The sequence below is a fragment of the Salvelinus namaycush genome, chromosome 37 (assembly GCF_016432855.1).
Source record: "Salvelinus namaycush isolate Seneca chromosome 37, SaNama_1.0, whole genome shotgun sequence".
NCBI lineage: Eukaryota > Metazoa > Chordata > Actinopteri > Salmoniformes > Salmonidae > Salvelinus > Salvelinus namaycush.
The window spans coordinates 25815634-25830693 of record NC_052343.1 but is presented as its reverse complement, the minus strand read 5'-3'; the positions used below and the strand labels follow the sequence as shown (position 1 = coordinate 25830693).

The 15060-nt window shown below is 41.9% G+C and overlaps 1 protein-coding gene across 1 annotated transcript; it reads right to left on the bottom strand.

The window, feature by feature from the left end:
• Positions 1–1551: 1551 nt before the first annotated feature.
• LOC120031428 (solute carrier family 25 member 40-like) lies at positions 1552–14999 on the bottom strand. Its single transcript, XM_038977172.1, has 11 exons — positions 14717–14999; positions 14490–14603; positions 14315–14374; positions 14113–14219; positions 9937–10004; positions 9292–9416; positions 5497–5670; positions 3699–3808; positions 3393–3474; positions 3189–3269; positions 1552–2871 (listed from the first exon to the last, which is right to left on the bottom strand). The coding sequence occupies exons 2-11, from the start codon at positions 14596–14598 to the stop codon at positions 2750–2752; spliced, it is 1038 nt and encodes a 345-aa protein (XP_038833100.1). The 5' UTR covers positions 14599–14603; positions 14717–14999; the 3' UTR covers positions 1552–2749.
• Positions 15000–15060: the final 61 nt, after the last annotated feature.

Genomic DNA, 15060 nt, shown 5'->3' with positions numbered 1-15060 from the left:
TACAAACAGCTGAGAACTAGAGACTATTTTATTTTTAGGCCCAGAAGACAGAAAATCATTCAGGAGGACTTTGAGAAACTTCACCAGTTTCTACGATATGAAGAGGCAGCCAGGATGGCTGTCCTGAGGAAGGAAGAGGAGGAGAAGAGTCGGAGGATGAAGATGATTGATGATATGAACAGAGATAGCAGCCATTTTAGACACGAGAGCCATAAAGAAGGACCTGGTATCTGATGACATCTCATTCCTGCAGGTAAGGACCAATATCTGTTGTCTAGAGGTTATTTGGGATAGATTTATTGATTATTAACTGATTGATTTCAGTGATTACATGTATTATTGATTCATTTGCTCTTTTGTTCACCTGCAGAACTACAAGGACACGTTAAAAAGGTAAGGCTACGTCCTATTTATCCGCCACACTTCAGGTGAAGGGTGAAGAATCTGGACCCTAACTAAGTGATTGGCCTCTTCTCTCTCTCTGTTCCCTGTGGTTCTGAACCCAACCCCACCGTATCACTAACTCTTGGATATTCTTCTAGAGCCCAGTGCACAAGCCCAGATCCAGAGCTTGGTTCTGGAGCGCTGATCAATGTGGCAAAGCACCTGGGCAACCTGCAGGTCAGAGTTCTGGAGAAGATGCTGAAGTCTGTTCAATACAGTGAGTCTGATTTTATTCTTACCAATGTTCATATCTTCACAAACATTTTTAAATTGCATTCAGACAATTTCAGATAAAATATCACTGATCATCTGGCAATAATGCCCCAGTAAATTAAAACAAACAGTGGATCTCTGGTTTTAAACATGTCTCTCTTTTTCTCTGTTCAGGGCCTGTGATTCTGGACCCCAACACTGCCCATCCATGTCTCATCCTGTCTGACCAGTATGAGATTCAGTGATGGGATACGGCTGCTTCCTGACAACCCAGAGGTTTGATAACTATCGAATGATCCTGGGCTCTGAGGGCTTTGACTCTGGGACACAGTTGGGACACAGACGTCAGGGACAATACAGTATAGTTTGTAGGTGTAGTCTATAAGTCTGTCCAGAGGAAGGGAGTGGTACAGACTGGACTCTGGCATGTAGGCTATTATAATGAGAAATACTGGGCACGTTGTCCAAAAGGGCCACAGACTGTCCTGACACTGGAAAATAAACCCCATCGGATCAGAGTGCAGCTGGACTGGGACAGAGATACTGTCCTTTTACGACCTTGATAATAACACACACATTCACACACACTTTTACAGAGAGATTGTTTCCATACATCAATATTGGCAGTAATCTCTACGCTGCTAGGATCTTACCAGGGAAAGCCTCTGTAACAGTGGAACAGCACATTATACCTCCCCATGTTAGCCCTTCTTCCTTTTCACTTGATCAGTTGTTGTGGTACGCTGACGCAACGGAAGGCACCACTACCTCCGTGATTTAGATTTGTTCGACAGGATTCAATTATGAATTGAATTATTATATGTTAACAGAAACTACTGGATTGAACCAAATCACAAATCTTTGCTGATCTAATAAAAACAATTGATTCAACAATTCAAATGTCAAAATGTGACTTTTATTCTATGTATTTCTGTACAAAGTTGGAAAACGTGTCACTGCAGGTGATCATTGAATATATTAAACAATAGAAATATATATCATTGCTACATGTTTTGAGAACATGTACAGGTTGTCACAGTCCATGTCTGGCTGACTGGGGATTGAATATGAGATTCTGGAAGAGGTGCATTTCAGGTTTAAACTGGCAGTCTGGCACTAAACAGAACATGTATCCTGAAGGACCTTGGGCCTTCTCTTCCAATAGGGTTGAGAATGAGGTGATAGCGTTAGGGTCATGAATTGAGAGAGAAAGCAGCAGGGAATGAGAGGGGGTTCTGCGGGACAGAGACTACTAACCAGAAGTTATCCCGCCTCATCCACAGCTTTGACACTCGTCTCTACTGTCCCTGACTCCACTCTCCGAGGGTGTCTCAGGAGGAGTCGGGATATGCATTTCAGACATGGGTATAATACACACGTGTACATGTGTGAAACAGGACAAATAAGCATCCATCAAATTATTATTATTACTGTCAGACCCCGGATGGCACAGTGCACAACCCCCATACCTCAATAACTAACGTAATGGGATAAAACACTTGTCCAATGACAGACAAGTCTCTGATACCACCTACAGGCCAATGTAATTAAATGCACTTCATAACATAATATTTTTCCTGTGCACCCATGGTGAAATATCATGCAAATCATTTTTAAGTAGTTATGAAAATGATACCTTCATGATTTGGCAAAAAAAACTATTTCAAATACAATCTGCACTTTTACTATTTTCTCTTGTCACAATTAGTATGGTGATTAAGTGCAGTATACCTTGATTGAGAAATATAAGATAAAATATGAATAATATTGATTACCTACAAATATTTGTTTTCATGTCTGCCAGTATTTCCTGCTTTGGAACAGAATCAAGTCCTGGCGTTCTTAGGTCCTAAACGCCAACATTAGCTACTTCCAGCTAGTCACATGACATATCACACTTGAACACTTTATAACAGTGAGGGGTGTTGGTGTCTAAGCAGCTGGGAGGACACATGCATGCAAAGTTACACCTGAAAATCTCTAAGGACCCAGGGAAAGGTAGAGGTAGCCAATACCTACTGTTGGCGATGGCTGATTGTGTTCTTGGTATTGTCTATGGTTGTGGTTTGTGTGTGTGAGAGGCCCAGTCAGGTCAGGTGTTGCTGGTCAGCAGCCTCTCCTGGTTGTGCTTGCGGAAGAAGGCTTTCCCAAACTCATAACAGCTGATCATAATGGCACAGGCTGGGGCCACCTTGATCACCCTGGGCAGGAAACCTAGGAGATAAAAGTAGGAGAGAGAGTGAAAGGGGGGAGAGAGAGGGGTGGAGGAGAGGGAGTGAAAGGGGGGAGAGAGAGGGGTGGAGGAGAGGGAGTGACGGGGAGAGAGAGGGGTGGAGGAGAGGGAGTGACGGGGAGAGAGAGGGGTGGAGTAGAGGGAGTGACGGGGGAGAGAGAGGGGTGGAGTAGAGGGAGTGACGGGGGAGAGAGAGGGGTGGAGGAGAGGGATAAGGAGAGAAAGTAGGTCACCAGTTAGGAGACTAACCTGAGGTAACTGTGTGTTTTGGGTGAACTATCCCTGTAGCCTGACCTACCTACAAACAGTCCACCCACGCCGTTCTCAGCCACAATCTTGGTCATCACACTGAGAGTGGAGGAGGAGGCCTTGGACGACACTGCAGACACACATGACAACATAGCTGGGTTAGTAGTACAGGATCACTACACATCAACACATCACTAAAGATCATAAGGATGATTCCATGAATCAGGTGATCAGCCTGGAGTTCTATACCCACAATTCATAGCCTGGAGTTCCCCTATCTCCACCTGCCTCCTGGTCTTCACGACGTCGAAGGGAAGAGTTACTATGGAAGCGATCTGGAGGAAGACATAAACAAGGGTTAGAAATCACACTTATATTTGACAATGCTGCCCTCTAGCAGTATTAGATGGAATAACACCATGTCAGCACAAGAAGAGTTACAGAGCTAGAATAACATTAGAAAGGTACAACAAACTATATCAGATATTCAATGTTCAATATATCTAGGTGCTCTACTAGACAGAACAGTTTGAGTTGAGAGGACAGCTAGAATACTCACTGATCCTGACACCGCTCCGGATATGAAGGTGATGGCAAACGTTGGCTCTCTGATGTTGTTGTGCTTACACAGCCATGCCTTCCCCTTCTCATAGTTATACCAGTACATGGCTGAGGAGGAAACAGACACAACATGGAACTCCTGTTATCAAACACTAAGAGACAGAGAGAATGAGAGGGAGAGGAGAGAGAGGAGGGAGCTAGAGAGAAGGAGAGGAGAGAGAGGAGGGAGCTAGAGAGAAGGAGATGAGAGAGAGGAGGGAGCTAGAGAGAAGGAGAGAGAGGGAGCTAGAGAGAAGGAGAGAGAGGGAGCTAGAGAGAGGGAGAGGAGAGAGAGGAGGGAGCTAGAGAGAAGGAGAGAGAGGGAGCTAGAGAGAAGAGATAGCGAGTGGGAGAAATAGAGTGGTGTATACCTGAGAGAGATATAGTGATAGACATTGTGTTGTTTCTAACTGAGAGAGATATAGTGATAGACATTGTGTTATTTCTAACTGAGAGAGATATAGTGATAGACATTGTGTTGTTTCTAACTGAGAGATATAGTGATAGACATTGTGTTGTTTCTAACTGAGAGATATAGTGATAGACATTGTGTTGTTTCTAACTGAGAGATATAGTGATAGACATTGTGTTGTTTCTAACTGAGAGATATAGTGATAGACATTGTGTTATTTCTAACTGAGAGAGATATAGTGATAGACATTGTGTTGTTTCTAACTGAGAGAGATATAGTGATAGACATTGTGTTGTTTCTAACTGAGAGATATAGTGATAGACATTGTGTTATTTCTACCTGAGAGAGATATAGTGATAGACATTGTGTTGTTTCTAACTGAGAGAGAGAGATATAGTGATAGACATTGTGTTGTTTCTAACTGAGAGAGATATAGTGATAGACATTGTGTTGTTTCTAACTGAGAGAGATATAGTGATAGACATTGTGTTGTTTCTAACTGAGAGATATAGTGATAGACATTGTGTTATTTCTACCTGAGAGAGATATAGTGATAGACATTGTGTTGTTTCTAACTGAGAGATATAGTGATAGACATTGTGTTGTTTCTAACTGAGAGAGATATAGTGATAGACATTGTGTTGTTTCTAACTGAGAGAGATATAGTGATAGACATTGTGTTGTTTCTAACAGAGATATAGTGATAGACATTGTGTTGTTTCTAACTGAGAGAGATATAGTGATAGACATTGTGTTGTTTCTAACAGAGAGATATAGTGATAGACATTGTGTTGTTTCTAACTGAGAGAGATATAGTGATAGACATTGTGTTGTTTCTAACTGAGAGAGATATAGTGATAGACATTGTGTTGTTTCTAACTGAGAGAGATATAGTGATAGACATTGTGTTGTTTCTAACTGAGAGAGATATAGTGATAGACATTGTGTTGTTTCTAACTGAGAGATATAGTGATAGACATTGTGTTGTTTCTAACTGAGAGATATAGTGATAGACATTGTGTTATTTCTACCTGAGAGAGATATAGTGATAGACATTGTGTTGTTTCTAACTGAGAGAGAGAGATATAGTGATAGACATTGTGTTGTTTCTACCTGAGAGAGATATAGTGATAGACATTGTGTTGTTTCTAACTGAGAGATATAGTGATAGACATTGTGTTGTTTCTAACTGAGAGAGATATAGTGATAGACATTGTGTTGTTTCTAACTGAGAGAGATATAGTCATAGACATTGTGTTATTTCTACCTGAGAGAGATATAGTGATAGACATTGTGTTGTTTCTAACTGAGAGAGATATAGTGATAGACATTGTGTTGTTTCTACCTGAGAAGGGCACGTCTCTAAGCAGTGTGGGTCCCCAGCCCCTCCAGAGAGACCGCCAGCCCTCGTTGCGTACTGCAGAGTGGATAACCTCACTCAGCTCCCTGTACGAACTTCTCTGGGACTGCATCTTAGTACGAATCAGCTCCAACGGACTGATCACTGTCACAGAGCCCACTGACTCACAGAGAGACAGAGAGAGAGAGAAAACACTTATAAGCACTACACACAGAAAGAGCAGTTAAACAGAGCAGTTAAACACATTTCTTTCTCACATGAAAAGGAGGCCATAATTATATCATGGCGCTGGAGAAGATGGCTGATGTTTTACGTGCTCCTAACCAACTGTTTTTTTGTTCATTTTTTGTAACATATTTTTTATCTTATTTTGTATATAATGTTGCCGCTACCGTCTCTTAAGACCGAAAATAACTTCTGAACATCAGAAGAGCAATTACTCACCACCAACTGGCAGGCACTTTTTTTTCCTTTAACGAGCCCGACAAGCCTGACGTGAAAGACATACTGCTTTCCCGGGAACAGGCCCAAATCCCCGTCATTTGCGTGAAGACAAGACGGAGAAAAATAGGGCGAAGGTCGGGCTGCCTTCTGAGAATTCGTAGGCCTTCCTTTCTACTAGCTAACGTGCAATCATTGGAAAATAAAATCGACGACCTACGAGGAAGATTAAACTACCAACGGGACATTAAAAACTGTAATATCTTATGCTTCACGGAGTCGTGGCTGGATTACGACATTATCAACATACAGCTGGCTGGTTATATGCTGTATCGGCAGGATAGAACAGCGGCGTCTGGTAGTCTGGTAAGACAAGGGGTGGCGGACTATGCATTTGTAAACAACAGCTGGTGCACGATATCTAAGGAAGTCTCGAGGTTTTGCTCGCCTGAGGTAGAGTATCTCATGATAAGCTGTCGACCACACTATCTACCTAGAGAGTTTATCTGTATTTTTCGTAGCTGTCTACATACCACCACAGACCAATGCTGGCACTAAGACCGCACTCAATGAGCTGTATTCCGCCATAAGCAAACAGGAAAACGCTCATCCAGAGCCGGCGCTCCTAGTGGCCGGGGACTTTAATGCAGGGAAACTTAAATCCGCTTTACCTAATCTACCAGACGAGCTAAACTACTTCCATGCTCGCTTCGAGGCAAATAACACTGAAACATGCATGAAAGCACCAGCTGTTCCTGGCGACTCCGCAGCCAATGTGAGCAAGACCTTTAAACAGGTCAACATTCACAAGGCCAGACGGATTACCAGAACATGTACTGTGAGCATGCGCTGACCAACTGGCAAGTGTCTTCACTGACATTTTCAAACTCTCCCTGTCCGAGTCTGTAATACCAACATGCCTTAAGCAGACCAGCATAGTCCCTGTGCCCAAGACCACGAAGGTAACCTGCCTAAATGGCTACCGACCCATAGCACTCACATCTGTAGCCATGAAGTGCTTTGAAAAGCTGGTAATGGCTCACATCAACACCATTATCCCAGAAACCCTAGACCCACTCCAATTTGCATACCGCCCTAACAGATCCACAGATGATGCAATCTCTATTGCACTCCACACTGCCCTTTCCCACCTGGACAAAAGGAACACCTATGTGAGAATGCTATTCATTGACTACAGCTCAGCGTTCAACACCATAGTGCCCTCAAAGCTTATCAATAAGCTAAGGACCCTGGGACTAAACACCTCCCTCTGCAACTGGATCCTGGACTTCCTGACGGGCCGCCCCCAGGTGGTAAGGGTAGGTAACAACACTCAGGGGTGCGTGCTCAGTCCCCTCCTGTACTCCCTGTTCACTCATGACTGCACAGCCACGCACGATTCCAACACCATCGTTAAGTTTACCGATGACACAACGGTGGTAGGCCTGATCACCGACATCGATGAGACAGCCTATAGGGAGGAGATCAGAGACCTGGTCGTGTGGTGCCAGGACAACAACCTATCCCTCAACGTGATCAAGACTAAGGAGATGATTGTGGACTTCAGGAAAAGGAGGACTGAGCACGTCCCCATTCTCATCGACGGGGCTATAGTGGAGCAGGTTGAGAGCTTCAAGTTCCTTGGTGTCCACATCACCAACAAACTAACATGGTCCAAGCACACCAAAACAGTCCTGAAAAGGGCACGACAAAGCCTATTCCCCCTCAGGAGACTGAAAATATTTGGCATGGGTCCTCAGATCCTCAAAAGGTTCTACAGCTGCACCATCGAGAACATCCTGACTGTTTGCATCACTGCCTAGTATGGCAACTGCTCGGCCTCCGACCGCAAGGCACTACAAAGGGTAGTGTGTACGGCCCAGTACATCACTGGGGCCAAGCTTACTGCCATCCAGGACCTCTATACCAGGCGGTGTCAGAGGAAGGCCCTAAAAATTGTCAAAGACTCCAGCCACCCTAATCATAGACTTTTCTCTCTGCTACTGCACGGCAAGCCGTACCGGAGCGCCAAGTCTAGGTCCAAGAGGCTTCCAAACAGCTTCTACCCCCAAGCCATAAGACTCTAATCAAATGGCTACCCAGACTATTTGCATTGCCTCCCCTTTTATGCCGCTGCTACTCTGTTATTATTTAAGCATAGTCACTTTATTAACTCTAAATACATGTAGATATTACCTCAATTACCTCGACTAACCGGTGCCCCCGCACATTGACTCTGTACCGGTACCCCCTGTATATAGTCTCGCTATTGTTATTTTACTCTTTAATAACTTGTTACTTAAATGCCTTATTCTTATTCTTTAAACTGCATTGTTGGTTAGGGGCTTGTAAGTATGCATTTCACTAAGTTCTACACCTGTTGTATTCTGCGCATGTGTCTAATAACATTGGATTTGATTGAAAATAAGGTGTCTGTATTTTCCATATTTATTTGAAATTTTGTAGGATGAAATCTCTTGAGATGCAACATCTCGTTTTCAAGAGTGTCCCAACATATATATATATATATTATTTTTTATTTTATTAAAGTACTTAGTAAGAAGAAGAATATGGCAACTACTGTCTAATAATAATAACAATTAAATAATTATAATGATAATAAAATATAATTACATTAACAGCATAAAAAGTTGTTGTACAACTACTAATAGGCTTATAACTAATAAAAACTACTGCTACAACTACTAATACAACTAAGTACCTATAATATAGAGTACACATATTTACAAATATCCTCACATGGTGATGTTTCTATTAGTTAAAAACACAAAAAGTTTGTTCTTAACAGTTGAAAAAGGGTTTCGTAAATGCACTGTGTGATTACAATGTCCTGGTTTCTGTAGGTAAATCATTCCAGTCACTCAGGCCTTAGTACCATATCTGAAAGATCTTACTCCAACCCCCTTTTGGAATTACTGCCATTGTCGAAAGTAGTGCGAGTTTTGTGAAGTTAGGTGTTCCTTAATATATACAGGGAACTTTAAGTTGATACATTTAAAAAGGAACTAGTACCAATGCAGTGGTCTTCTGTTTGGGAGTGACAGCTAGTTTAGTGATTCAGACATTGTTCAATGATGTCTTATAATGGCATCCAAGAATGAATCCGCAAAGATAGTTATAAATGACATCTAATTTGCAAAGTAAGGTCTTGGTTGTGTTTTGATTGATGATATCACCATAGTCTAGGATAGGAAGCAGCAGTTGGGTTACTAAGGTCTTTCTAGTGGATAGACAAAACAATGTTAATCACTCTATCACTATTTATCGCTCTCAAGTATACATCACCACAGTGACCTGTAAGGTCAGAGGTCAGCTCACCTCTGGCGAGGGCGCCTGCTAGTAGAGGCGCCTCCTCAGCGTGTGACCCCATCCTGACCCTCAGGGCAGCACGCAGTTGGTCGTAACACGTGAAGTAGATCACCGTTGCCGGGACCGCCATGATACTGCAAGAAGCATTAACAGAGATGCAAATATAATGTTTCCTCAAGAACCCTGACTCATTCAAATCAGGCATTACAAACAAGAAACCAACATCAACAGATGAAATATCCATAAACAACAAATAAAATGAATCAGCTTTTACCATATCAGACACAAATCAGATGGGTGCAAGCAAGAGGTACAAATAAAATGTTCCCAAATTAATCAACAGCCCATGACTCAGCCGTTACCACACCGCTCAGACACAAATCCAGGACTGAGAGATTTAAAATAAAACATTAACAAATCAAATATCGATAAACCCTGAGTCTAAAAAATCACAGTGTCCATCCGTACTGCTCGATACAAATGAGCAGAACAATGGGAAACAATCGTAAACAACTGAATTATCAATAGACTATGAGTTTGCTGAATCACAGCGGGCCAGGCACTCAAGACACAGCTGACCATAAATCAGTGCTGAAGCCAAGTAAGCAGTGTGAATTAGTAATGAGGCAGAGTAACGGCAGACTTCAGACTCACAGGGTTGGAGGGAGGCCGCTCCATAACGACTTGATACCTTCCCTGCGGACTATCTTAATAAAGGCATCCTGTAGAGAGAGGGTCAAAGAACCAGAGAAATAACTAATGCATGATACTGATGTACATGTTTATAAATGCTTAAGGGTCGTACCGAATGTGGATCTCCCGTTTGTCTACCGTTCATTTAGCACGCTGTTGATGTCTGACTGCCGACACTTTTGTGCGATTCTACATGTAAAATCGGTTCACACTCGGTTTGCAAATTACAGCCGGCACTCTGTTCAGAGGAGCTAAGTACTCTCGGCAGGCAAATGCTATTGGTGTGTCCGAACCATTATACAGTGGCAATAAAAAGTATGTGAACCCTTTGGAGTTACCTGGACTTCTGCATAAATTGGTCATAAAATTTGATCTTCATCTAAGTCACAACAATAGACAAACACAGTCTGCTTAAAACAAATAACACACAAACAATTATACATTTTCATGTCTTTATTGAACACACCGTGTAAACATTCACAGTGCAGGGTGGGAAAAGTATGTGAACCCTTGGATTTAATAACTGGTTGACCCTCCTTTGGCAGCAATAACCTCAACCAAACGTTTTCTGTAGTTGCAGATCAGACCTGCACTCCTGCACTGGTCAGGAGAAATTTTGGACCATTCCTCTTTACAAAACTGTTTCAGTTCAGCAATATTTTTGGATGTATGGTGTGAACCGCTCTCGAGGTCATGCCACAGTATCTAAATCGGGTTGAGGTCAGGACTATGACTGGGCCACTTCAGAAGGCGTATTTTCTTCTGTTGAAGCCATTCTGTTGTTGATTTACTTCTGTGTTTTGGGTCGTTGTCCTGTTGCATCACCCAACTTCTGTTGAGCTTCAATTGGCGGACTGATAGCCTTACATTCTCCTGCAAAATGTCTTGATAAACTTGGGAATTCATTTTTCCGTCGATGATAGCAAGCTGTCCAGGCCCTGAGGCAGCAAAGCAGCTCCAAACCATGATGCTCCCTCCACCATACTTAACAGTTGACGTTTTGATGTTGGCGTGCTGTGCCTTTTTTTCTCCACAGTGTTGTGTGTTCCTTCCAAACAACTCAACTGTAGTTTCATCTGTCCACAGAATATTTTGCCAGTAGCGCTGTGGAACATCCAGATGCTCTTTTGCGAACTTCAGATGTCCAGCAATGTTTTTTTTGGACAGCAGTGGCTTCTTCCGCGGTGTCCTCCCATGAACACCATTATTGTTTAGTGTTTTACGTATCGTAGACTCGTCAACAGAGATCTTAGCATGTTCCAGAGATTTCTGTAAGTCTTTAGCTGACACTCTAGGATTCTTCTTAACCTCATTGAGCATTCTGCGTTGTGCTCTTGCAATCATCTTTGCAGGACGGCCACTCCTAGAGAGAGTAGCAACAGTGCTGAACTTTGTACATTTATAGACAATTTGTCTTACCGTGGACTGATGAACATCAAGGCTTTTAGAGATACGTTTGTAACCCTTTCCAGCTTATGCAAGTCAACAACTCTTATTCTTGGGTCTTCTGAGATCTCTTTTGTTCGAGGCATGTTTCACATCAGGCAATGCTTCTTGTGAATAGCAAACTCAAATTTTTTGAGTGCTTTTTATTGGGCAGGGCAGCTCTAACCAACATCTCCAAACTTGTCTCAATGATTGTACTCCAGGTTAGCTGACTCCTGACTCCAATTAGCTTTTGGAGAACTCATTAGCCTAGGGGTTCACATACTTTTTCCAACCTACACTGTGAATGTTTAAATTATGTATTCAATATAGACAAGAAACATAAACTAATAACACACAAATTATTGTAAGAAGAATGTGTTTATCTGTTGTTATGACCAATTTATGCAGAAATACAGATCATTCTTAAGGGTTCACATACTTTTTCTTGCCACTGTACATCTTTATAATGCTTGTGGTTAGCTTTCAATGGGTCCATCACTTGAGGCTGGTTCCAAGTCCCACGGGCTGTGGCGGTCAGGCGGCCTACAAGCTACTGATGCAGACCTTTGGAACATCTACATTTTAAAAAGTCTAATAAATCCATGTAATATAGCTTACACCATCACAATAAATCCATTATTTATTTTAGAAGGGTCTAAATAAATATGATATGAAGAAAATATAGTCTCTTTCAGATGAACAGAATAGCACACTCTGAGTTGTCCTTATGTTAGGTTGGGTATGTTAGGTTAGCACACTCTGAGTTGTCCTTATGACTTAAATGTTAGGTCCTGATCTGGCTATGCCATTAGGCTGTAGGCTACACTAGTTCATTTAGCAGACAAGATTTGCTTAGAATTCCGTGGCATTATTTTATATTATGAAGAATACCAGTGAACATAGCTTAATAAAATAGAAAGGATATTTTCTCCAAACAATTTGAGGGAGTGTGACCATGCGGCTACTCTGTGTTGAGTCGTTAACAAAGGAACAGGTAATCCTATTTGCTTAATTTAGAGTTATTTATGTAACTTCAGTTGTGATTCAAACATTGGGCTATATGTTTAGCTTTTTAATACATTCTAAGGCTGCAAGAAGTAACTAATGATGATTAGAAAAAGGTTGCATGAAAGACATGAGCTTTGCTTTGTTTGTTGAAGTGTGTACAGTGCAGGCTGTACACACTTAATCAGTCTCTCAATCACAATTCGACAAGCACTTGATAATGCCTCAAATTTCCCGGTGGCAACCCCTTTGTGTGGCAGTAATGCCCCCTAAAAAAAATCCATGCCTTTTGCGGCCAGTGGCCGTGGTGCCCTTGGGCTGAATATAATAATTATAATTCCCTTCTCCTGGCTGCGCGCTCCGAAGCACCTCTCACTCACAACCACTAGCATACAAAAAAATATTTTTAAATGATGAGGCTGATGCAACAGATCAAAACGTTTAGCTTAACATTTTAATAAACTATTAGGCTATTTCTTCACCTTATATGCGCAGCAATGCGCACACGGCAGTAGGCTAGAAGCGCGACTGTTCCATTAGTGGGAAAACACCATTCACAAAAGTGACCGCAAATGCGATTATGCATGTAATGATTTTAATATAAAGGGGCCTTTTTATGGTGAAAATGATCTTCCCCAAACTTGAAACTAACGCACTGCATATGTATGCCAGTTAGGCTCTACACCCATTGTAACGCGGATTAATGTGCTTCATTTTAAGAAGTTATTTGGCCACTTTAGTTGTGATACAAACCTTATCAAAACATATAGGCCTATGGGCTAGGCTACATGAGGTGTGTGACTATGATTTGAAAAAGTCGCCAGAAAAAGGCATGTGTTGTTTGTTGCCTTACGCTGGGCATCATTCACAAGTGATATTATATCATTCACAAGTGATATGCTAATATTGTCACCCATCAGACTATTCTTGATTTAATCTTGTCTTTACATAAACTAAATAATATATGTGTGATTTTTATTTTATTTAGAATGGACAATTATCATGCAGCTGTTTCGAAACTAGGGGGGAAAAAAGACATCATGCACTTAAATAGCAAATGGAGGACGCTTTTCCCATGGTTCATTATCATGCCAGCCAGGTAGACTGTACTCCTGTTGTAAAGATAAGCAATGTGCTTAATATTAGGAAAGTTGAGAAATAAATATAGTAGGCCTAGTCAAAAAAAAGAGGCCTCGTTAAAAGAGGCCATCACTCTGTTTTCTCACGTGATTGCATAGCCTATAGAAAGGTTGCACAACATGAGCTCATGGACTCTCATGAAGTGTTTGATTAGATCTTCTATTACATTTGCATTGATGTCAGAGTGATTAGAGGGACAATAGAGTGCTGAGTACCAGGCAGTTAGCAAGTTTGGTAGGCTACTAAATGACCATCAGCAGCATCAGAGCTTGGAGAAGCCTAATTACCGTGGCTAAACGGTCATGTGGAATTTGAGTGCCATCATGACTCATGACCGCCCGTGTGGCAGTAATACGGTCACCGTAACAGCCCTAGTCCCATCCCACCCATAACCTCTGACCCTTGGCCACTTGTGCAGATCTGTAAGGAATTAGCAATATCTCAATGTTACCCTCTGATAGGCTAGACAGAATTTTCATCACATTGCACACGATACACACCAACCCAATCCTTGCATATCTAGATGGGGGTTGGGAGTTGGGTAGAGGTGTTAGAGATGTTTACCAGAGTGCCGTTGAAGTGGCCGGGGGCCTTGTACCAGGCCTTGGAGTTGCCGTTCGTACACACACAGGTATGGTCCATCAGGCCATTGCAGTACACAAAGCATTTCCCTGGAGAACAATGAAGACATACATAATGGATTGAGCCCTGTGGTTTAGAGAGAGGACAGAGGAATGGTAGGTTACATTGAGTATTGTCTTATTACCTTTGGGAAAAGGACTTTTCTGAGCCTGGAGTCTGATCTTGACAACATCCAGAGGAGTGACTGAAAAAAGACAGTTGTACAACCAGTTTAAATATTTAAATATAATAGTTCCACAATCACATTCATATATATAGTCAGTGTATGTGTGTGTGTAGGGGAGGGTTCCCGTGCTCACCAAACAATGACGTCAGGAGAGCCCCTGAGCAGGAAGCCAACATCTGTTGAAATGGAGTAATGCCATTGGTGTCGACGGGCACAGGATTTTTACCAGAATTACCACTCATCTTGCCTAAGAAAGATATTCAAAACAACATTTGATTCAGTTGTTGTTATGAACATTTAATTGACCAATAAATTATTGTTGAATTCTGGCCAGTGACAATTTGTAATCATTATGTTTACCTTAGAGAAGCTTCTTGCTTGCTAGCTATATTGCAGGAACTAGAAGCTAGCTAACTTATTTATCTAGCTACTCTTCCACAGTGGACAAGTAGTCTTGCTCTTTGTCAGCGACGGAATCCAAAACAAACCCATTTAAATGTGATGTCCCGGTATTCTTATAGCTCGTATCTGCGTACATGTGCTTCATGGGGCAATTCCACAATACATGGCTTCATTCAACTAGATAAAGTGAAATAAGAATAGCTAGTTTACCCAACATGACATTTGTAAAAAAATATTTAGACTTTCAGCAGAGCACATTCTTGGCACAAGGAGAGCGAGCACATGATTACAGCTACACTAGC

Bases quoted from the DNA above. Each gene is read 5' to 3' on its own strand.
- LOC120031428 (XM_038977172.1), bottom strand. From the start codon at position 14,598: ATGAGTGGTAATTCTGGTAAAAATCCTGTGCCCGTCGACACCAATGGC. The intron at 14,375-14,489 runs GTGAGCACGGGA...GTCTTTTTTCAG, and splicing joins TCTCCTGACGTCATTGTTTG to TCACTCCTCTGGATGTTGTC. The intron at 3,809-5,496 runs GTAGAAACAACA...TTTCCTCCTCAG, and splicing joins TAGAGACGTGCCCTTCTCAG to CCATGTACTGGTATAACTAT.